The sequence below is a fragment of the Pongo pygmaeus genome, chromosome 19 (assembly GCF_028885625.2).
Source record: "Pongo pygmaeus isolate AG05252 chromosome 19, NHGRI_mPonPyg2-v2.0_pri, whole genome shotgun sequence".
Classification (NCBI taxonomy): Eukaryota; Metazoa; Chordata; class Mammalia; order Primates; family Hominidae; genus Pongo; species Pongo pygmaeus.
In genome coordinates this window covers 66881210-66904691 of record NC_072392.2, presented here as the reverse complement: position 1 = coordinate 66904691, position 23482 = coordinate 66881210, and the positions used below count along the sequence as shown (strand labels likewise).

Sequence of the window (23482 nt, the reverse complement as noted above, 5' to 3'; positions counted from 1 at the left end):
AGACATGAACCAGCAAGAGAAATGTTAAGATTCCAGTGATGAGAAGACCTGATGGGCACCTGTGCCCTTCCACAAATTAAGGAGGAGCTCATTATGGGAGGAGGAGAGTGAAGGAGGGATTTAGGTGTGAGAATCACAAAACCCAGCTCAGCATTTCTGTGCAGGAGCTAGGACTCTTAGCAAGCAAGATGCCCCTAGGAAGATTAATTATTGATTTTCTTATAAATCATCTAAGGTGATTTTTGTCTGTTTTTTTCCTCCCAAGATGATAAAGTTCTGATTTTATTTTTGTTAATTGGTTTTCCCACTTCACTGAGGTTAAAAGAAGGCCTAGTAAAGCAGTTTCTTAGAGGAAAGATTTTCCCAGCATGATAGGCAGGGGTGGCCACTATGCTTTCTGTCCTTTATGGGGGTACCAAGATTGTCTGATAAGACTGCAGGCAACCTCCAGGAGGTACAGAGTAATCAGAAGCACAAAAGTTTGACTAGTTAGGGAGAAAAAGCACAAAGTAGACATATTTCTATCTAATGGCGGCAGGTCTGAAGTCTGTGGTATTCCTAGGTGGGAGGACAAACTCATCACAGAGACTGAAGCCTTGAGGCTCAGCTTTCAGAATCAAGATGGCCCCATCTTCAACTATACCATGGAAGCAATATGGTGGCTTACCTTCCTGCCCCCAGTGTTGATGCGAAGGGGTGTCAGAAAGGGGTCGAAGATCATGTGACTGGTCTCTATGTTGACTGGCGACTGCCGTTTCCCCACAGAGCAAAGATTCCAAGCTGAGTTCACCAATCCCCAGAAAGAAGGAACTAGAAACAAAAAGAAATTGTACAATTAGGCTGAGTAGCAGGTTGGGGAAACAACATAAATAAACAGAGCTATGTACAAACATGGTAAAATGGAAGAGAACCACCAAATGTTCCCACCCATGGAGGTCCTTGGGGGTTGCTATGGTATTTTCCTGGCCTGAATCTTGGTCCACTTCTCTAAGTCTTACCTGCATGATCTCTTGTCATCAGATTTTCTTGTTTGAGGCCCACTCATCCTGCAGTTTCTTTGTTGAGTGCAGTCATCATTAACACTTTAATGCTAACATCATTGTTCAGGTCTCATCATCTTTGCAATATGCCTGGGGTAGTACAAATATTTAGCAATTCCCTTGAGTTGATGCTCTGCTTTTCCTATCTGGCAAGAACGATGTGAAAATCAACCTTATCCTATTTGGAAGTTTTTCAAGGAAAGTGTCATTCAGTATACAGAAAGTTTTTCTTTGGGTTGTCAAGACTAAACCGAGGGAGTGACTTATTTTATGAGCCCCCTAATCAATGCCAGACAACAACTTAGCAACTTGACTTCATCTTTGTTTAGTTCAACACTGTGTCATTAACCTAATGAACCTGTAGATATAGAATTGGTGTTCATTTGATAGGCAGAAAAATTACATTGAGAGCTGAGCACAGATACCCAAAGGAAACCATCCACTCATTTTCAGTGTCACATTAAAACATCTATTAGAATAAATTTCTGTGGCAATTTCCAGTTCTATTTCTCTCTATTTAAGAAAGTTTTCAGGGCAAGGGTGGGGAGCCAGCCTACTAGTTTTATATAAGTGAAGATCAAAACTGTACTTTCAGCCTTTTGCTGCCCCTCTCAGTACTTCCATTGAGTCTCTGGATCCATGTGTCCTTCAAATTCCCCTGAGATTATATGGCCATTCATTCATCCACCCATAGTACATGCAGTGAACTCCTATTTTGCATCACGCCCTGGGTTAGGCTGAATCTCGAGGAAGGCAGGCAAGCACAAGAACAACTAACACACTGGGGAGGCTCACTAGTGTGAGGTCGAGTATGTTATGAGACTATGAGACTCTGGATGAGGGGAAGCCAACCCTGCCATGGTAGAGGGGAGGCAGGGAGTGACTCTTGGAGAAGATGAGCCTAACAATCACATTAGCCTTCTTAAATGGACCTGTCCTCTCAGAAACTCAAGTTTAGTTAAACTCAAATTGAACAAAGCCTTTAACTTACAGTAGCCATCATTCTTGCCTATAGCATAGATGGAGAAAACTAAGGCAAAAGAGGAGTTTGGCAGACACTTGCCAAAGATATTCAAATTCTATGACTGTCTTATTTGTTACAGGCAACTGTAACAGACATGGGAGGAGAACTAAAAATAAGTTCCTTGGCCTAGACAAACACTTCAACATCGAAATAAGATGGGTCTCATTTTAAAACATGACAAATATCTAATTTGGTTTCATCCATGCCAATAAGCCTCTGGTAGACCATTTCCTTTAGTTTAAGGAGTTTGAATTGGCTTTTCAGTCATTAATGACTTTCAAAATGGTAGCAATGGCCTGAGTTACAGAGGGAGAAAGAGAAGAAGGAGGAAGAGGAGGAAGAGGAGAAACATTGACACATGTGCATGAGCTTCCTCGGCACTCTCATTTCTTATCATTGCTTAAAATATGTTATCACTACAAGTTACTCCACCTTTAGAAGGTACCATGTCCTAGCAAGACTACAATATTTAAGAAAGTTCTTGGATTATGAACGCACTTATATTATAAATATAAACTTGTCTTTTCTAAACTACTCTTTTTTTAAAAAAACTGACTTGATCTTATATTTATTTATCCCTCAATCATCTCAAATTATGAAAATAAAGCCTTCATTAGGGCATCCTCCTAGCAGTCTTTGTCAGTAACGCACACACAAGTGACAAATGTGAGCATGCCAGGGACACAGTCATGGCACCTCCACAAGTGAACTGAGTGGCCCTTGGTAAGTCATGTGTCTGTTGGACCTGACGCGTTCTTCATAGTTCCTGCGGTAGGCCGAATGGCTCCCCACCAATGATGTTTACTATCCTAATCCTCAGAACCTGTGAATATGCTAGCTTAGAAGGTAAAGGGTATTTTGCAGATGTAATTAAGTTAAGGGTCTTGGGATGGAGAGATTATCTAGGATTATCTGGGTGGGCCCAATGTAATCACAAAAGTCCTTATAAGAGAAAGGTAGGAGGGTCAGAGACATAGAATAAAGATATATGGATGGAAATAGAGGTCAGCCAGGAGAGAAGTTAATACTCTGCTGGCTTTGAAGATGGAGGAAGGGAACATGAACCAAGAAATGCAGGGGGCCTCTAGAAGCTGGAAGAGGCAAGACAATGGATTCTCCACCTAGAGCCTCCTGCTGTAAGGAATACAGGCCTGCTGATACCATGATGTTTAACCCCTTGAGAATATATATATATATATATATATATATATATATATATATATATATATATATATTTACTTTTGACCTCTAGAAACATAAGATAATAAATGTCTGCTGTTTTAAGCCATGCTGTTGTGATCATTTGTTATAACAGTGACAGAAAAGTAATACAGCACCCCTTTACCTTTAAAACTCTGTGAGACAATAACCTCCTTGACAATGAAGACATCTATGATGCTTGCAGGGCTCTCCCTAGAAGGCAGCTGCATGATTAAAGTAGTTACAGCTGGTGCACATTGCATTTCATCTACTCCCATGAAAAGCATTAACAAAAATAATTCCAAGCCCATAAATGGACTGTAAGACTGCTATTATGTGGCAACATGGGTGGGCAGCTGCTGCTGTACTTCACTAATAAACGTCATGCCCAAAAAGTACCCCCACAAAAACACAAACAGCAAAAACTTTATGCGAACATCTGCCTTCTCTTTTATTGGGCATGGAATTCTTTATGACAAACAGTTTCGGGGTTTTATATCCCCACTTCACGATCAAAGCCTGTGTCTCTGATGCTAATCACCTGCTCAGCCAATCGAGGAACAACTGAGAAACATCTCTCCTGCTCAGCTGTGTCCCTCATTGGCTCCAGTCCTGAACGGGTATCTAAGTTTATTTACCCCTGGATTGCTGATTTTAAATCAGCTATGAATTAATAGCTTTTCAGAAATAGAAGCCACCTTAGAGATGATCTGACGTAAATGCATTACATGGATTTAAGGCCATAGAGGCAGGGAGTAAAGTCCTCCACTCTAGGTCACACAGCCAGGTAGAGGCGAGGAAGGACAGAGTGAAGAACAGAACTCAAGATTTCCAGTGCTACTGAGCCTCTGCTGTTCTAAACCCCTTCCTCTCCAGCGGGCTCTATACGTGAGCAGATCATTGCAGGAAATTTCAGTTAATTGTTGCCAAGGCCCCTGTAAGACTTTTGCTATCATTTCCCTTTTGGTAAATCAAGAATAACATTAGTGCCTATTTTCCAGTTAAAATAAATTTCAAGTGCAAAAGTTTGAATCAAACTGCTTTGAAAGTCAACTATTCTAAATAAACTTAGGATTTTAAAGGAGCCATACAACCATGGAGTAACATACACAGAAGGGCCTGGGTGTGAAAAGACTTCAGTTCAGGCGATGTGTTTGGGTCCCATCTGCAGGCCTCTGAGGAGACCTGATGGGGATGATTGCACACAAAGAGCTGCTCCAGGGATAGTTTCTGGGGTCAGCTGCACCGGGCAAGGTTTTAGTGCAGATAAAAATGAGAAGTCAGCGCTGTTAGAAGCAGTGTTAACTGTTGGGACAATAATTAAGGTATTGAAGCTAGTCTAGGGAACTCAAGTGCCAAATGGACCAGACTAGGTCTGCAAATGTGGTGTCATCTAGATTCTAGGGAAATGGTTTAGGACGAAGGCTGTGAAAACAGGCGTCCATGAAGTGCCCGTGCCTACTGGGACATGGGAGTCAGATGGCTCACTTTACATGCAGAGCAAGGATGGGCATTTGAATGAAAGCTTCAAGATTTAGAGTGAGAAACTCGCCCTGTGGGTTTGTGCAGAACTCTCAGTTATATCCAAGGTTCTGATACTTAACTACCCTTCATAGTGTTATCCTTCAGGTTTATAGACACCCATGTCACCTTTTGGAGCAAAAGTGGGTTATATAATGCTGTAGCAGGCACTGCCTCTATTTCCAAGCTAAGAGAAATATTGTTGAATTCTTTCTCTTAGTTTGCATGGCTATCCTCCAAAATCAGATGTTTAAACTTGTATTTTTAAAGCATCCATTATTATGGCTTATTAGCTAATGCTGTGTCTTTACTTGATCAATACAACTTATTGTTGAGAGAAAATGTAAATAAAGCAAAATAGAGTAAGAATCACTCTAATTAATGGACAACCAGTCTGATGATGTTTGAATTCCATCATCCCTGGCATCCTTTTTGTACAATCTTCTAATTTACATATAAACTAGAACACAAAACAGACCTAAATATTTTTGCAAATTAATTTTCACACAGCCTAAACCATGGAACTTAACTGCTGCATCACAGTGATGTGTTATCTTGCCAAAGTATTTCCCAATGGCACTACTGCCATTCTTACCATAAATTACAAATCCCAAACGTTCTCTTGGCTCTGGGTCCAGTGAATTTTGAAAGATGCTCAGTGACTCTGTGATTTCAACCGCTTAAATCATGAGCCTTGGCAAACCCAAAGCAAAACTTATCAGCTGCTTGTTCAGACCCATGAAATAAAAAAGCTCCAGTTGTTTAATAACACACCTTGGCAACGTCCAGACAAAAACAACAAAGTTTTCACCATAAACAAATAGGTCAGAAGAGCAAGGAACCAGAGGAATCAAGTCCGATAAGGAGAGTTAAAACTGGCCTTGACATCTTTGTCCTAGAGAAGGTGTTCTGAAGTTAGATTGTGCTTTTAGGCATCTTCCTTATTCATTTGTCCTGAGCCAGCAGAATTTGCTGCTGTGGGCAGGATATTAGGCACTTGGAATAAATTTATACAGCTTATGTGAATTTGCTAAGTCCTATGGCAACAAGATAAATTCAATTCAAAAGCATTTACTGACAGCCTCTGATGTGCCAGGCATTAGGGATGGCACTGAAAGTTGATGCAACAAATCTTTACTGAGGACCTACTTATATGTCAGCCACTGCCATCAGTTCTGGGAAGTCAATTATGAATGAGAGATATGGTTCCTATTCTCATGAATCTTGCAGGATAGTGGGAAATATGGGAGATAAACAAGTTTCTATATGTCTATCTGTGTAAAGTTTTTGGTAAGCATGTTGTAGAGACAAGACGGTAATGGATCATAGCTTAAAGCGTGTATGCGAGAGAAAACCTAGGTAGCATGGTCAAGGGTGGTGTCTCTGGAAGGGTCAGCTGGTAGACTCTGGAAGGACTGGAAAAGTTGCTTCTAAACAGTGGCAGGAGAAAGGATGTCGAAGGCAGAGTGAAAGAGAGCAGTCTTGGCAGAGAAGAGCTGGATGTGTTCAGGAACTGAGAGGAAGTCAGTTGACTTGAGCCTGATGGACCAGATGAGGAGAAGAGCGAAATGAGATGGGGGCTGGCTGGGTAGACCACGAACAGATGGCTAAGTGCTCTGCAGGCCACACTAAGGAGTTTGCATTTTACTCCAAATTAATAGAAAGCCACTGAGAGTTTAGCAGGGAAGTACCATGGTCTGATTTTTGAATTAAAGGCAGGTATCTGCCTCAGATGGAACACAGCCAAGAGCAAGCTTGACTATTCTTGAAGTAGTTTGAATGGGAAAAGAATTGGTTCCCAAGCAACAGTTGGGGACGTAGGTTTTTACGTGAATTTAATCCTATTGCTTTGGGTGTGTTTAAATTCTATTTCAAAGGCAGAACTAATTGAATATTTTAAAATTATTCTCTTCAAAATATGTGCCAATAAAATCGTGTTTTCCTAGGAACTAGTGCTTTACAAGCCATTCTTTGAATCAAGGAATATGTTCATGAAGACACTCAGCTAAAACAATCTTTTCTCGTTTTCAAGCAATAAACTAAGTCCCCTACTTTTTGGTCAAGGGAAAGCAAATGAAAGTTGGGAAAATGAACACTGACATAAAACATATCTATAGTGAATTCAATCCTACAAATAAAGCCTTCCACTTCAATATAGCAATCTCTACTTTGGGGTTATAAAGCATATGAATACATTTTAAATAAGAACTCATATCTTTCCCTTGCTCTTTTCCTCACCAATCCTGATTTACTGCCTCTTCCTCTCTTCTCAACTGTAATAAATCTCCACTTTGAGCCATTATTAATGAGCAAGTTTAAAATACCCACTGCTACAGACTTTTGGTCCATTTCTGATTTGATTTATTTCATAGATGGAATTGGCCTTAAAGTTAACCCCTTTGCTGATGAATTCTTCCTCCATTGCAGGGCCTCTGACTCATAGCACATGGAGGGTCTTTAACTAGGGCTGCCCATTGTTAAAGGTAAGTTCTCCCATTGAGAACTAGGGCTGTTACTTGGGAACCACTAAGGAATTGCATATAGCCTATTTAACCCATAATCATTAATTTATGCATTCATCTAAAAAATTAATGGACTGTATCTGATGAACCAGGGATAGAAAGATAAATCAAAACGCTCCCACTCTTCAGGACACTCAGTATGGTGGGAAGATAGACAAGCTAACAAATAGTTATAACAAAATATGACAGGTGTTATAATAAGGGTATGTATATATTAAGGCTTATATTAATTCAGAGCAAGAAGCAAGCTGACCTGGCCCTTTTCTCAAGTGCTAAGGTAAGCCTTACTCGTAGAGAGTGCATTGTTTTAATCCTATTGCTTTGGGTGTGTTTTTAGTCTTGTAACTAGTTAAAACATTGAAGCATCTCCTCAAACAGAGATATACTAGTCCTAACAACTAAGATGGATTATCACCGGAATGCAAACTATTATACAGGGAAAATTTAAGCCACTGCATCTTCCATCTTCTGACTTCTCCAATATTTCTCCCATACAGCTATTACTCCATGGGGAAAAGATCATTAGTACCATGTCCTTACCACAGAACCATCAGAAGGTGGCTAAATTACTAGGTGGCTTCATTTCTCTATCTGTAAAAATGGGGATGACAGCTACTTCACAGAGCTGTTGGGAAGATTGTGAGAATGTATTTATAAATGGTCTAGCATAATGTTGGCTCTATAATAAGGATTTAAAACATTGGAGAAGGGGTTGAGTGAGGAGGGGGAACAGCATGAACCACAGTGTGATTCCAACACTGTAGCATTCTCAGGGCAGAAACAGTTGAGGGTGAAGGAGCCAGGCAGAAGGGTACAGGGAAGCAACTTTCAGATGCCCACCCAACCCAGCCTGGTTTCAGAACAGGGCACTCTGATGGGAGTCTAGGTCAGGGGATTAGTTGCTTAATTCCATACTTTCAATGAGCCATGTGCATTTATTTCTTGGATCCATAGCTCTCAATGTCTGGATAAATGCAGGCAGTGAGCAGTGATATGGATCATCCAATAGGGTTTTTAACTCCAAAGAAAAATCATTTTAATGTAGCTTTTGGGAGTTGTCAGATTACTTATTTGTGCAGCAGCAGCTTTGTCCTTCTTCCTGTTTGTACTTGGTTCCAAGTGGCGGCTGGCTTGATCCCCAAAAGCACATCACTAAAGGTAAAGAGAAAGGAGGAAGAGGGAATTCTCTTTTGCTGATCACCCACTGTTTAACAAGCTCTGTGCTAGAAACTTGACACATCTTATCTTGCTCAATCCTCCTCGTTATTATTATTTTACAGGTGAGGAAAATAATACTCAAAGAGGTTAAATGACTTTCTAAGGTCACCTGGCCAGTAGGTTAGGGAACTAGAATTTGAGATCAGTTTCTTTCTTTAAAACAAACAAAGAAAAAAAACCAAAGAAAGTAATGTATGTATGGTAACATGTCAAACGATCCACAGGTGTATAAAGCAAGAGGTAATCATCTCTTCCTCCGTCCAGTAACATCCTGAGGGAAACCAGTGTGAAAGTGTATTAGGCATCATTCAACATCTTTCAGTATGCTCCTACAAATACCCATACAAATATATATACATGTATATATATATTTGAGAGGTTCTTTTCTAAAAAAGAAGTATTTTTATAAAAGTAACATTATGCCATGGATGTCCCTCCACGTCCATACTAACAGAGCTTCTCTTTCTTGTGTAAAGCTACAGAACTTCTATAGTTTGAATGCACTTCACTTTTCTCAATCATTCCCTAGATGAAAGACATTAAAGTTATTTCCATCTTACTTTACCATGAAAATCAATGCTGCAATAAATAGCCTCAGAGATATTCTTTTTCATACTGGTGCTTTCATTTCAGTAGAAAAGATTCCTAAAGGTAGTATTGTTCTGTCGAGGTATGCACATGCTTTATTTTAATAGATGCTGTCAAATTAGTTTCAAAGATACTGGTAGTGACTATGATGAACATTTACTCTCCTATCGGCAATGTGTGATGCATCCGTTTCCCCAAAATCTCCATAGTATTGGATGTTATTTATTATTTATTTTTAGCAATCTACAGGGAAAAAATGGTGTCTCACTGATTGAATTTGCATTTTCTAGCTACTAGAAATATTTCTAGTATATTCTCACATGCTCATTGGTTATTTGCATTTCTCTTCTGATCATATTCTTCACATATTCTTCTCTGGGTTATTTATGTTTTTCATTTCAACTTTAGCTGTCATGTGAATTATGGAGATATTAACATTTTGTGACATGGTATATATATTTTCTTGTAGCCTGTTATCTAGCTTTTAAACCTTGTTTTTGATATTTTGCTATATAAAGATTTTACCATTTTGTATGGTTGGATTTGTTGATAATTTTCTTCATAAGGTTTCTGGGTTTTCTCTCTCATTTAAGATGGCCTTTCCAACTACAGGTTATATACGTGTTTTTCTTACATTTTTATAAAATATTTTTATTGTTATACTTTTTACAACTTGATTATTTAAAAATATACCAGTGATTAATATTTGTATATGCTATGAGACAGGGGTCTAATATTTTTTCCCAGATAAAAAGTGAATAGTGCCAGCATTATTTATTAAACAAACCATCTTTCACCATCAAACTGAATGCCCCTTTGATCACAGATTAAGTTTCCATATGTATTGGATTTGCTTCTGGTCTTTCTAGACTGTTTCACCTATTTGTGTATTCTTGTGTAAGTGTCATGCTGTTTTGAGTGTAGTAACATTTACGGTAATTTATATGACAAAACTTCCTGATCAAAAAGACGCTGCTCTTCCCCTGCTACCACTATGGGACCATAAACACCCAAGCTCCAGGGAAATCTGGAGTTAGGACTAGTGATCCTAGGAACCCTTATGCTGTTGGAGCATTCTTGGGGGCACAACACTGTCAGAGGTTATCTGGCTCCTCCTCATGTCTTCAGGTAGTTATGTACTTTAGTCATACTTGATAGAGGACAAGGCCTGCCCCTTTCCTCAAAACGCCCTCGAGGGGAAATTTGCTCTTTTAATCATCTTGGAGGTAGACTTTATTATCGCCCTGATTCTCACCAGTCTTAAAGGAATCTGAGACATAGAGACGTCAAACTAACTTGTTCAAGATAAACAAAAAAAACACCCTGGCAAGTGGTGAGGTCAAAATTCAAAACTCAGGTTGTTCTGGCTCCAGATTCCTTGTTCTTATAACTCCTGTGCTATACTTCCTTCCTAACCTGGTGCCCTGACTTAAGCCAAACATGTTTTCTCTTGAGCCTCAGTCTCCTCCTTTGTAAAATCAGGGTCATAAGAGGACACACTTTGCCGAATATCTTTGTCCACCAAAGTGATAGTGAAAAATCAAAACAATAAAATTAGCAATGATCATCATAGCCAATTCTATTTACTCACCAAGTCATGGAGTATGCCATTGGTGGGAAACCAGAAAGAAGGTAGATTTACATCAAATTCTACATAATTGCAGTCCCCAAAGATGGGTACTAGTTTTCCCATTTTATAGATAGGAAACCGAGGCTCAAAGAGTTGAGTAATTTATCCAAGGATATTCAGCCAGTGCACAGCTGAGCTGGTGATTTGAACCCAGGTCTAAAATTCCCACTCTCATTGTGCTCTCATTCATTCCTCAGACCTAGCACAGAATTAAGATGAATTAAGCTACCATTATGGTTTCCTCCTCAATATTTTGCTTTCTGAGAATTAAGCCTCCTGAATCAGATGACTCATTCTTGCAAGAATCCACGGGAAGGCATAAAAGACAGTCCGGTTTACATAGGCAATAAGCTCTTGTGTGCCTGTATCAGGTTTAAGATTTAGTCTAACAGTTGTGTTAAGCATTATCAGGTTACATTTGGCTAGCAAGTTTTCTTGCCCCATGTAATTATGGGTGCTTCAGATAAAATCTGAAATTAGTTGATAGAAGCTGGGAATTAAAACCACAAAGAGAGGAATGTCTCAATGCATGTCAATAAACCAGCCCATTAATTATTTCTACCTACTCAACTCTGAAGAAAACGACCAGGCTGATGCCTCTGGATAATCACACGACCTACTTGACGTTTATACAAAAGCTGAATCTTCTTGGCTTTCAGAAGCAAATACCAGTAATGCTGAAACCAGCAGGGACACAAGAATTAAATGCCAGAAAAGAATAATATGACCACTGAAAATAGGTGATCTTCTTCAGCCTTTGTAAATTCTGAAAGTTCACCAAAACAGTATCAGGTGATGATTTCCTACAAATTCAAACATCTGGTGAAGCACTTCTGAAATCCTGCAAAACATCTGGATATCATGGAATACACTGTCCTTTATTTTAGTATGTAAACATCTCACTGTCCCTCTATCCCTTTAACACTCACTCACTCTTTATGTATGTGCAAAATTATACCTTTACACACATGGCAAAAGTAGGTGAATAATGAAGGGTACAGTAGAATTGCAAACCCTACCACATATTAATACCTGTATATGGGGATCAGTTGAACTTAGCCTTACAGCCCATTGCAGCGGTGGATACCTCAGATTTTGCAATTTCTCATTGTCTTCACATTTGTGTAATTCTATAGAAACCTCCAGCTGTTCCAGTCTGTCTTGAGGTTTATGTGTATGTAGGGTATTTTCTTTATTATTTACACAAATAACAGGGCTTAGTTATCTTCATGAGACATCAGGAGAAATAATCTTCATGCTGCCACTGAGTCTTGGAGCCCAAACACAACACAACTGGTCACCAAAGATGGAACGAAACCACATATATAATCTGTTGGTGTTTTAATGACTTTGCACTAGGATTCATTGTCCAATAAATGTGGAATATATTTTTTATTGAGGTGCTAGATTTTGCTTCTATGATATAGTGTCTTGACCAACACATTTCACTTGTCCTCTTAACTTTCCTGTTAGACTTTTGTATAATCACACTTCCTATTAGCCAGGAAGGAAATCTTGCAGGCATTATACATATACATATATATATATATATATATATATATATATATATATATCTGTCATCTCCCAAATCTTACCATGATCAAATCTGGGTGATAGCTTTGGATGCTTTCAATGTTGAACCTAGCTACTAGTAGCCTAATGCAGGTTCCCACTGCCAGGTACCTTAGTTTTTGCTACAGTATCTTACTAAAGTTCCCTTTTGCAAATGACATAAGAGCTTGGCAGACAAGGAAGAACCAGGACTAAAAATTGGGCTAGGTCCATGGTCTGCAACAGAATTTAGTGCACAGCAATGTAAGGATGAGGTTACTCTAGACCTGTGTTCCCTTGCAGCCCTGGAGTTCTGATTTGGTGCTACCACCATGTTGCCAGTTTCCATTCCAATACTTGACACAATGTAGATACTCAACAACTACTTATTGAGTGGGTGGATGGATGCATGGATGGATGCATGAGAGAGGGCAGGACCAAGTGTCTGCTTTGCATATTATTTTCTCTCCCGTCCTTGTCATACTATGATCTTACAATATAATTTGTAGAATGAGTGGAGAATTATTCTACTTCATTTCAATACCCCCAATAACACAATATGCTCATGCTTACTTTTGTGCTTTTGCTTTAATTATTCTTTCCACTTTCTACACCCCATAGTCAAATTCTATACCTCTTAGCACCCCTAATTTAAATACCAATCCCTCCATTAAGTCATCCTTTACTATTGAAATCATCACACTGGATTTCTAGAGAAGCTGGTTAGGTGCTAGAGGATTCCTACTTAATTATGCATGGCTATATTGTTCATTGTTTTAAAAATGCATTTCCTAAGTAGATGCAAGTTCTTCAAGATCAGGAACTCTGATATGGCACAAGACCTAATTACAAGGCCTGGGCCTATAAAAGGTGACTGACCAAAAGTAAATATCTCTAAAGGGTTTTTAAAGAAAATCTCTTGTATTCAAAATGACACTAGCAGGAAAATAGATTTAGTGAATTTCTGGCACTCCTCAACACCTTGTACCCAAATGTATGCCCAGCCTTTTGGGGCTCCTGACAGTTCCACCAATAAGCCTTTGCCTGCAGTGGCTGCACTGCCTGGAGCATCCTTCCTTACTTTCCTATGCATAGAGTATATTCTCATCCTTCAAGGTGCAGGTCAATGACTCCTCTAAGCAGCTTTTCCCATCTTCCATTCCCTCTACTCCGGACTCTTTCTAGTGGAGTCACATGACCTTGTGATCTTTGGGCATTTCTCTAATACTCACTATGTTGTAAGTTTGTATGTGCCTGCCTCCTCAACTAGGATAAACATTTCTTGTAAACAGAGACTTCCATCTCTCGTCATTCCAAAGACAAGTGTCCAGTATTGGTAGATCCACAGGCAATGGTGTTTAAATTTAAAAAAAAAAAGAGATAATAGTAAAAACCTGACATATACTAGTGGAAGGTGGGGCAAATGATGGGAATGGGGAGGGTAGTCATTTTACTGGGCATGTACTTGTGATAGGCCCAGTGCTAGGCATTTACTCAGGATGACTAATATCCTGTAACCTTTCCCAGATGAAGTGGTAGGTAAGGCCTGATTCTAGAAACACGGTGTTGTTTATCCATGTTGTAAAGTAAGAATACCAGATACAGTGGAGATTTGACCACATTCTTGGTAAGGCAGAAGTTCAAAGTTGGGATATCAAATAGAACAGGAAAAAAAGAGTGATTCAAGACGCAAAACTAAAGAAAGAAAGTAGATTAGTAAAGAGATTTGCAGTGGTCAGTAGGAAAGGGAAGAGAAGAATTTTATGAGTTAGACTATAAATAGAGAAGCATTTTATTCATTTCTATATTCATGAGCATGGTATGCTCTGAGCTTTCAGAAGTATAGCCCTATGGCAAGCATTTGATCCATCCTTGTACCAATCATGAAAAACAGATTTAAGACTGTGTCCAATAATCAAGTTGGAAAAAGAAGTAGTAAAATGGTACCACCTCAAGAGACCTTGACATTGGTCAATATGACTTTAGAACATAGAAGAATGCACACCTATCCCTAGGTTTCATTTTTAAAGATACTTCTCATTTCCATAGACTACTGTACAAAGATTCAATGATAAATGAATGTAGACGTGCTTTGTCAACTGTTATACATTTTTGCTTTCTAATTATTCATATTTACATTGCAATATGCATACAAATGAGCAGCACTCTCTTGGTCAGTGGGGTCTCTGTATTTCAGTACAATTTTGCTGTCCAGACAGGACAACAGCTTGAGTTCATGTACTAAACACAAGGAACGTATTTTTGTTGTCATGCTTACTTAAGTATATGGCATAAATATCAGCTTTTTCCTTTATTGTTGCTTCCCAAGCTGCTTAACAAACCCTAACCCAACCTGAAGCTTCCCTAGGAGATCCCCAATAATCCAGCAAAAGAAATTCATGCTGATCTAAGCTAAGCTTTTTTTTTTTTTTTTTAAGAAACTAATCAAGCGTAGAAAACTCTCTGAAATCAATGGCTCCAGACATTAAAGTTCAACATTTTTGAGTGTATGTGTGAAACAGTGAGAGTACAAAGTTTTCTCAGTACAGCTGGAGGTGCTGATCTGGTTTTCACTGAGAACACAAACTGCCCTGAGGAAACACCAGTTCATGGTGACAAGACATGAAAAGAACATTTGAGTTTTAAGGCCATGATGCCTAAGACAGTCACAAGGACTGCTCAGAAATTGGATCAGCAATGAACACATTCTAAGAAGTTTCCTCTGTAAGCAGCCTAAGTGTTAGCTCCAGATTCATCATAAGACTACCCTTATTGCCCTTTTCTATTTAATTATTATTTATTTTTGCATTGAAAAATCTGGCTAAATCAGAAGAGCTCTAATTTTTGTATTACTTTATGGTTTATAAAGCACATTCTCAAAACATGAAGGTTTCACTACTACCTCATACAGTAGTGCATGATTTCATTTGGCAGTTCAACAAAAGCCCCTTGTATAAGTCCAAGTCACCAAACATGAGATTGTATACCTTCTCTCAGAAGGAGGCAACTTTTTAAATTTCTCTTTGATCTAAAGAACAGGAAGCAAAATCCAAATCCAGAAGCAATCAGAAGTGATGCATTACTGATAACTAAATATATACCAATGAAGGCTTAGTGTGGTGATAAAGCACTAATTCCAGGGCTTAACAAGACTCTATGAGCATAAGAGGCATTGGCTAATATTAGTTCAACAAGGAAATAAGGGAATAGATTAATGTTTACAAAGAAAGGGAAACAAGGAATAATGGTTAAAGGGTCAAAGGTCTTTGCAGGATGCCATAAACAGAGAGTTGGTCTAATGCTGTTTAATGGTTAATGTTTATTAAATGCTAAACCCATTCTAGGTCCCATTCTAAGTGTTTGACGTATGTGTTAACTCTTTTAATCCTAACAACACTCCTAGGATAGGAGTAGGTATAGTTACTATCCCCATTTTAGAGTTGAGAAAACTGAGACTCGAGGAGATTTGAAGCAAATTTCCAAAGTTTTACAGCTAGAAAGTATTCAAAGCAAGGCAGTCTGGCTCCAGAGCCAATACACCTTAACCACGATGTGTTCCTATATTATTTTAATTTATGATTTTTAGGATACACAACAATTGAATGGAGTCCTTGTTGCAAGCATGACCTGGGACTCAAACCAGAGACTCTGATTAAATAAGTCTATGGTGGGATCCAGAGATTTGCATTATTTGATAAGCAGCCCAGGTGCTTCCCATGCAATTGTCCATAGGTCATCATAATAGGAGAAACCAACTGGTGAAATTAACATTTATTGGAAGAAAGCAGGTTTTTCTTAGCTTTACAAGGTCAGCAACATGGCCTTAACAATGACAGGCCTAAAGGGAAAAACACATCGACTAAAGGGTCAATAAGAAAGTATGGAACAGAGAAACAAACATTCAAATTTTGCCTCCTGCCCTGCCCCTTGAGAGAGGTACAGAACAGTATCTCTTGGTGGGGTTAGTAAAATTTCACTTGGACCCACCATTGCTCTCAATTTTCTCCATCTTTTGTTCTAATTCTTCGTCCACCAAGTAACCTTTGGATAAAGGTTACCAAGTGTTCTAATCCCAAGAAAGAAAAAGAATGTCTTAGATGGCAGGTACGAATAGTTCTGTTATAGAAAGGGGATTTCCCAATTCCCACATTATAAAATGAACTGTCATAACGGCTTATTCATCATCCTGTGCTATTTTAATGATCACCAGTCAGCCCTAAGGTCCTAATCAGTGAATATACCAGGACTATCCTGTTTCTGGAATTAAGAATATGTTTATCAGACACGGGGCCATGAAGTTTAACCGGTATGTGGCCTCCAACAGGCACTGCCAGCAACCAGACCCTGCCCCTCAATGGCCTACCTCTGCAGGCTACCCTCACCTTATGGGAAGAGAGTCTGCAACTCATCATCACGTAAGAAACAACAAGCTGCATTTAAAAACCAAAAACGATTTATGCACAAAGACATTAACAAGAACATAATTTATAGTAATGAAACACTAAAAACAATCTAAATGTGCAACAATAATAGGGGAACGGTTTAGTAAATTAGGTATAACTCACATAAAGAATATTGGTGCCATCATTAACATAAATTTTAACAAAACAGCAAATTTTTATATATAGTCTCAAATATATAAAACAATGTGCACTGGAGGGGCAAAAAAATAACCAAAATGGGGATAGATGTTATCTCCAGATAGTGAAATTGCAGGTGAATATTAACATATATATATATTCCAAGCTATTTACAATGAGCAGGTAGTACTTTCAGAATTAAAACATTTGAACAATAAGACTGCTCCTTTGGGCCAGATTTTAACACTACGGAGAATTATATTCTGTTAAACTGATTAATTTTCTTATCACACCTCTTTTCATTAGCAAGGAAATGATAAAGAGACTCTACTTCTCTGCACCCACTTTCCGAATTTCTGGGTCAACTGGGATGATCCGGGTAGACCCAGGAATAACATGCAGGTGGTACACCCTCCCCTTGTAGGAAAGGAGAGAAAGGGCAGTCACACTTAGCAGTTGTCAAAAAGAAGACCTGGGAGACTTCTCTATATCGAGCAAGAATTCCTCCTTTTCATCCCTGCCCTTGGACAAGAGAAGCTAATAGAGATTTAGTTAATTGGCTGGTTTTCATCCTAATTGGCTGATGAATCCATTCCAATCTCAAGAAAAATTGCAGAGGAAGAAACAAATGAGGGCTCAGCTGCCAATTGATGTTTAGAGACGGCATGTTGTGTGTCAGGAGGTCTGAGGTCCTGGAGCTCAGAGTATTAGCTTTCCTGGAGACTGGGGCTCCATCAGGGGTGGGGTAAATATCCTTGCTGGGAGACCACAGGCTTTCCTGTCTCGTTGAAGAAAAACTGAAAACGATGGCACACATTCGATTTTGTCATCTAATGCTAAATTCAGATTAAATCAATACTGACTCGTTCTGGGGTAGGGACAGAAAACTCTAGGGGGCTGAGGCTCTTGCATTACGTGGGCCTTCTGAAGGTGTCAGGTAAGCCAATGTCAGCTGAGTTTGCGCCTTCTTTTCCCACATCAGTCAGTTCTACCACTTAACAGGGGGATAAGTAATCTCATTTCTTGGGACTGTCATCAAAGTATCAGAATAAAACCACTTAGTAGAGCTAGCCTTCTGCAAAATGTTGAGGTGGGCTAAATTGGTCTTCCATACATTTTCACCTGCCTTTTAAGCCTCCTTCCCCTTGACTCCCTTATCAGGTAGCCTATTTCCATTTCTCACTGCCTTTAAGTCTATCTCTCCTGCTCCCCATGCAAGATTACACCTCTCACAGTCACACAGTCTGAACTGCTGATTGGTACTTACGATCAGATATAAACAAAAACACACTTAGGAAAGGTGGGAATGATGATAGAAATTTGTGCTAGATAAGAAATTCAGGCCAGATGAGGGCTATGACCAAACCATCCTAAAAAGATCACAGGAAATCTTGTCATTTGGGACAACATGGATGAATCTGGGGGGCGGCTTATTAACTAAGCCAGGCACCAAAAACAAATACTGCATTATCTCACTTACATGTGGATTCTAAAATAGTTGAACTCAAAGAATCAGAGAACAGAATGGTAGTTACCAGGTGCTGGGACAAGAGGAGCAATTGGGGAGATGTTAGTCAAAGGATATAAACTTTCAGTTAGGTGGAATAAGTTCCAGAAATCTATTTTATTAACATGGTAAGTATAGTTAAAAACAATGCATTGTCTACTTGGAAAGTGCTAAGAACAGATTTTAAGTGTTTTCACCACAAAAAACTAAGTGTGTGAGGTAAGACGTATGTTAATTAACTTGATTTAGTTTAACTACTTCAATCTACTGATCAGAAGCTTGTAGTATCTCTGGGGATTAAGAACAGTCAATGGCTCCTCATTGCCACTGGTGCACTGAGCCTCCTTTAGTCTGGCTTTGAATGCCCTTTGCTGTCTGGCAGCAATCCATCCCGTGGGGCTTGTTTTCTGTGGCTCCTCATCTTGGCCACTGGCTGGATGAGAGTCTGACATTTCCAGTGTGTCCTGGTGCTTTCCTTTCTCCATCACACCATGTCCCTCATCTGGCATGCCTACTCATTCAAATCTTACTCATTTTCCAAGGCTGGACTTAAGTATTGCTTCCTTTGAGGATTTTCCTCAATGCTCCTTACATTAAGTGATACTTTCTTCTTCCTCTAAAATTCTGTTTTATCCAATGTCTCTCTTATGCCATTTGTAACATGTCTTATAACAATAGCAGAAAGCATGTTTTTGCGTCTTAATAATCCTTGTAGCTTCTAGTATGATAATGAAATATACACTGTTTGATGAATGAATGAGGAGTGAAGTTTTAAGGTATCCTGAGCACAAATTCTGAGTGAATGCTACCACATCACAAGCTGGACCTTTCTCTTATTCTTGTTTACTTGCTCTGGCTCTCATATATTCGCACATTTCTGTGAGCACAATTTGGGTATCTAAATTGAGAAATAAAATATTGATAAGCAGATAGAAAAACAGTAAAAACAAAAATATGATGAATGCTTCCATTGTCTCAGAAATGACAGACCTTTTTCTACTTGGCCTTTATAACGTAATTATTTAAGTATTTCCGTATGTAGAATCCACCTTGCTCTTTAGAGACCCTCAGGCACTTTTTACAATGCAACATCTTGATTTTGGAATGCATCTTCATGTGCAAACAAACAAACAAACATAAATGCCAAAAACATTGTCTAGACTTTGAGTCACCTTTATTTGTGTACTGTAAAAGACTGGTAGGAGCAGCCCAAATGGCTACAGTGAATGGGAGAGCCTCATAAAATCCGACAAAGGTTCACATACCTGAGGTTTGTAAACATGGCATATGTTCTTGTCAGTGTAGACGTGATCTTGCCGGTCTCTTTGCAGACTATATTAGTGCTGTGCAAATATTTCTACTGAATTGTAAAGGCACATTATACTCAGGGAAATTATTCTCCCAGCAAACAGACAGATGTTTAACTTCACTTTAATATGACACTATAATCTGAATTCTTAATGTGAGACAGAGGTCCTGTTGGAGCTAGGGTACAACCAACTACACAAGCAAAGTTTTAACAATGCAGCACTTTGTAGCATAGATTAAGTCACTACCTCTTTCTGACTAAAACTTTCTGCTCTTTCTTTCAAGCCCCTCTTGTAGCATCATGCGCAGGGGCCATGGTGCACTTAGCACACCTTGACAATCCTGAGATGATGCAGGAGGTGGCTGTGAGGATATTTAGCAGTCTCTCTGAGCACTTTCAAACACTTCTGCTTGCAAATCCCTACAGAATAACATGGAGCAACATATGTCCAGTTGTGGGGTTCCCCTCTTAGGAGAATATGAAACATGCCTATCCTAGAGATATCAGCAAGGCTCAAAAAATTCAAGGAAAAAGAAAAAAGTAGCTGGGGTTAGACAAAACCCACATATCTAGATTCATTCTTGGGGGCTTTGGCATACAACAAACAGATCCATCTTCAACCTGCTAGTTGTTGTCAAGGTTAATTATCCTTTAGGACTTCAAGTAAAGGAGGCCAAGGAAACTGAGCTCAACTCAAGTTTAGACACAGTGGAATTTCTTCTACTGCTGGGACTTAGCAACAAGACTGCCACCCCTGTGAGGTTCTCTCCGTTTTCAATCCACTTTTCTACACTCCGCCTGTGTTGCTGGGGCAGGGGCTCAATAAGCTATATTTCTGCTTTGTCAGCTCATTCCTGCAGGCTCTGCCCATAGGAAATCTAGAGAGACACTGGAAGGCTGGAGCTCTTCCTGTTTGCCTCCTGTTCCTGTTGGCATTATTCCACCAATGGGTCATTGCCCTGGCACTTGGTTCCACTCTTAAGATTTACCCTCCCACATTCCTAAAACAAGACTCATCATAACCCCTTGGACACACCAACACCAACCAGCTGCAATGCTCCCCAGAGGACTGGGTTCCAGTTCTGCAAGGGCCTCCTCCAAGCTCCAGAGTCCTCAACAGCAGGTGGAGAAAGCCCTGCTCTGAGTCTCCAGTTCTGTGGTCTCCAATGCTCAGCTTCTAAATTCTTATCCCAGTCCCTTCTCCTTATTCTGCTGTCCCTGAAGTGGTAGTTGGTTCCTTTTATTATGACTTTTGTGGTGCACCAGGGTCTTTTTTGTGTGTGCCTTTCCAGCCCTCTAATATCCAATTAAACAATTATTTTATATTAAATTATCGCAGTTGAGATAATTGCATGGTTTCTACTTTCTTCACTGGGCCCTAATTGACATAACTTATTACTTGTAACAGAGTTACACAGATGTTTGCTAAATTGCTGATATTATATATTTTTGAAGGTATATTTACATGCTAAAAATGTATGATTAATCTGCATCTATTAAAAAGAACATGATAGATTAGTATTACTGTCCTGAAAGATGTCCATAATACATTGAGTGATAACAGCAGTGATTTTTTATTAGTAAGCATTTGTTTCATATATAACAAAAATAAACAAAATTGTCAAGAAGTTAAAAATAACAGGATACTATGATCTTTATGAGAATACTCTGTTATCCCTATTTAAATAACTCTTAGAATATCTTTAACATAAGTAATTGGGGCAGCAGGATTTTTCTTCTGCTCAATATTTAGTTGGGATTGCAATAACTATCAAACAATTAAGATGCAATCTATGTCTTTGTCACAATTTGAAACCCAAAACATTTATATAATATGTGTAATTCAAAGGCACACATGCTACTGCATCTAAAATTTAACTTTTCAACTAAATATAACTAAAACCAACTCACAGAAAAGTCTACAGCTGGGAAGAAGAATTAGTAAAAACTTTAATTATGGTCTCATTTACACTTCTATTTTCAAACTCATTCATGAATTAATTTTAACTCTGTGCCTCTGCCTTCAATCAAGGCATAAGTACCTTTCAGAAAATGACAGTGTTTGAATATCTGCACATATGTTGTAAATTTCTACACTTTGATTCCTTTGTCAAAATTTCCACTTAGAGCTGTGTGGGTGAGGCTCTAAGGCCCAGGCAAGGAGGTTAGTCTCTCACTGTGGCCAAGATTCCACGCCAAAGAATGTTCATTTAGCGTGTAAGCCAACATAGAACTCCTTATTAAGACAGTTGGCCCTCAGCGTCTTATAAAGCAGGAGGGGGGTATGATGTATGGAAGCAAATGTTGAGCAGGAACTACAGAAGGTTAGCCTTGAGGGTGATGTTCCATAGAGGAACCTTGGGCTAATCTTAATCTGTGAAGATGGACATTGGACTATAGAGCTTTGTGGCCCCTGTGCAGCCTGCCATTATACAAGATCACTTAACTGCAATGTCTTAAAGCAACTCAGTCTAAGGCAGTAGTTGCAAAAATTTTGGATAGTATATCCCTGGCGGGGAAAAAAATTTGTGTGCAATGCCACCATGTGAATATTTATTCATAAAGTACATATGGATGCTGTTATACTAATTATTAGTACAATTAGGAACAATTAGTTTTGGGTACCCTCCAAGACACTGAATATCAGCCAGCACCCTCTCATTCAGTTGTAGTCACACTAACCTTCTTACTGATCATTAGCCTTGCCAAACATGCCATGTCTCACCATCCCTGCACTGGATGCCTCTCTGTCCACTAGTCACTTGGTTCATATTCTCACCTACTTCAAGACTGCTCGAAGGTCAATCTCAGAAGGCCTTCTCTGACTTCCTGTGTTACCTCTGACCCTCCGTCTCCTCTTTACTCTAGAACACTTGTGCTGGGTTTCTCTGTTTACCTTGCAGAGAGTGCTTTCCCCTTCTCTGTCCTTTTCTGTGCCCTAGGAGGCTGATTTGCATGGATTACATTCAACTGGGCTCCCCTGAATTATGGCTTCTCTTTGGGTTTGGCCAATAGGAAGCACTCGCAGGGAAGTGGAGGGTGAGAGGAGAGATGCCTGGACGCTTATTCCATCAGCAACCACCCTTGCAGGGCTGTGGATGGGAAATGGCTGCTTTCCTCTCCCAAGGTCACACCTCCTATTGGATGTCCTTCTCCTACCACCAATCACTGCTTCCTCTTCATTTGGGCCACCGCTCCTTTCCCTGGAGGAGATAGTTCCCTATTATTAGCAGGCCCTAGACGACTTCACCATTCCTTGTTAGTTTCTCTTAAACTCTGCCTAGCTTTCTATAAATAGCTTTTTGTGCACTCTCCTCAGACATTTACTTTGAGCATGCCATCTGTTTCTTCCCAAGACCCTGAATGATATAGCACTTATCACCAATAAATATAGCATATATTTATATTGATAGTCTGATTCCTCCCATTTGAATGGAAAATAGCTGAGGGCAGAGATTTTTCACCTGTTGTTGTTTTCTGCTATGTGCTTAGCTCCTAGGATAGTGCACAGCATTTAGTAGGCACCCAGGTACCTGCCAAATACATAGATGAATAATATTTTCCTCCTAGGTCCCAGTGGATTGTCTTGCACATTCCATTTTGGAAATCACCAACTTAAGGAACAAATATATATTATTATTCACCAGCTTTTACTAAGTGTTGGACTAACCTAGCTTAATTCCTACATAATACATATCCCTGATTATTTTCAAAGCACATGAAATGTAATGTAGCAGCAAACTCTCCGGAAAGTTTTCAGTTTCCTCCTCCAAGATTCTTATAATGAAAGTT

General features: G+C 39.3%; 1 protein-coding gene across 1 annotated transcript in view; it reads right to left on the bottom strand.

The window, feature by feature from the left end:
• The window catches only part of CA10 (carbonic anhydrase 10), a 541424-nt gene that overhangs the window by 313215 nt on the left and 204727 nt on the right, over nucleotides 1–23482 (bottom strand). Inside the window, exon 3 of the mRNA XM_054458627.2 lies at nucleotides 668–810. Coding sequence (XP_054314602.1) covers nucleotides 668–810 — 143 coding nt within the window. The remainder of the gene's footprint in view (nucleotides 1–667; nucleotides 811–23482) is intronic.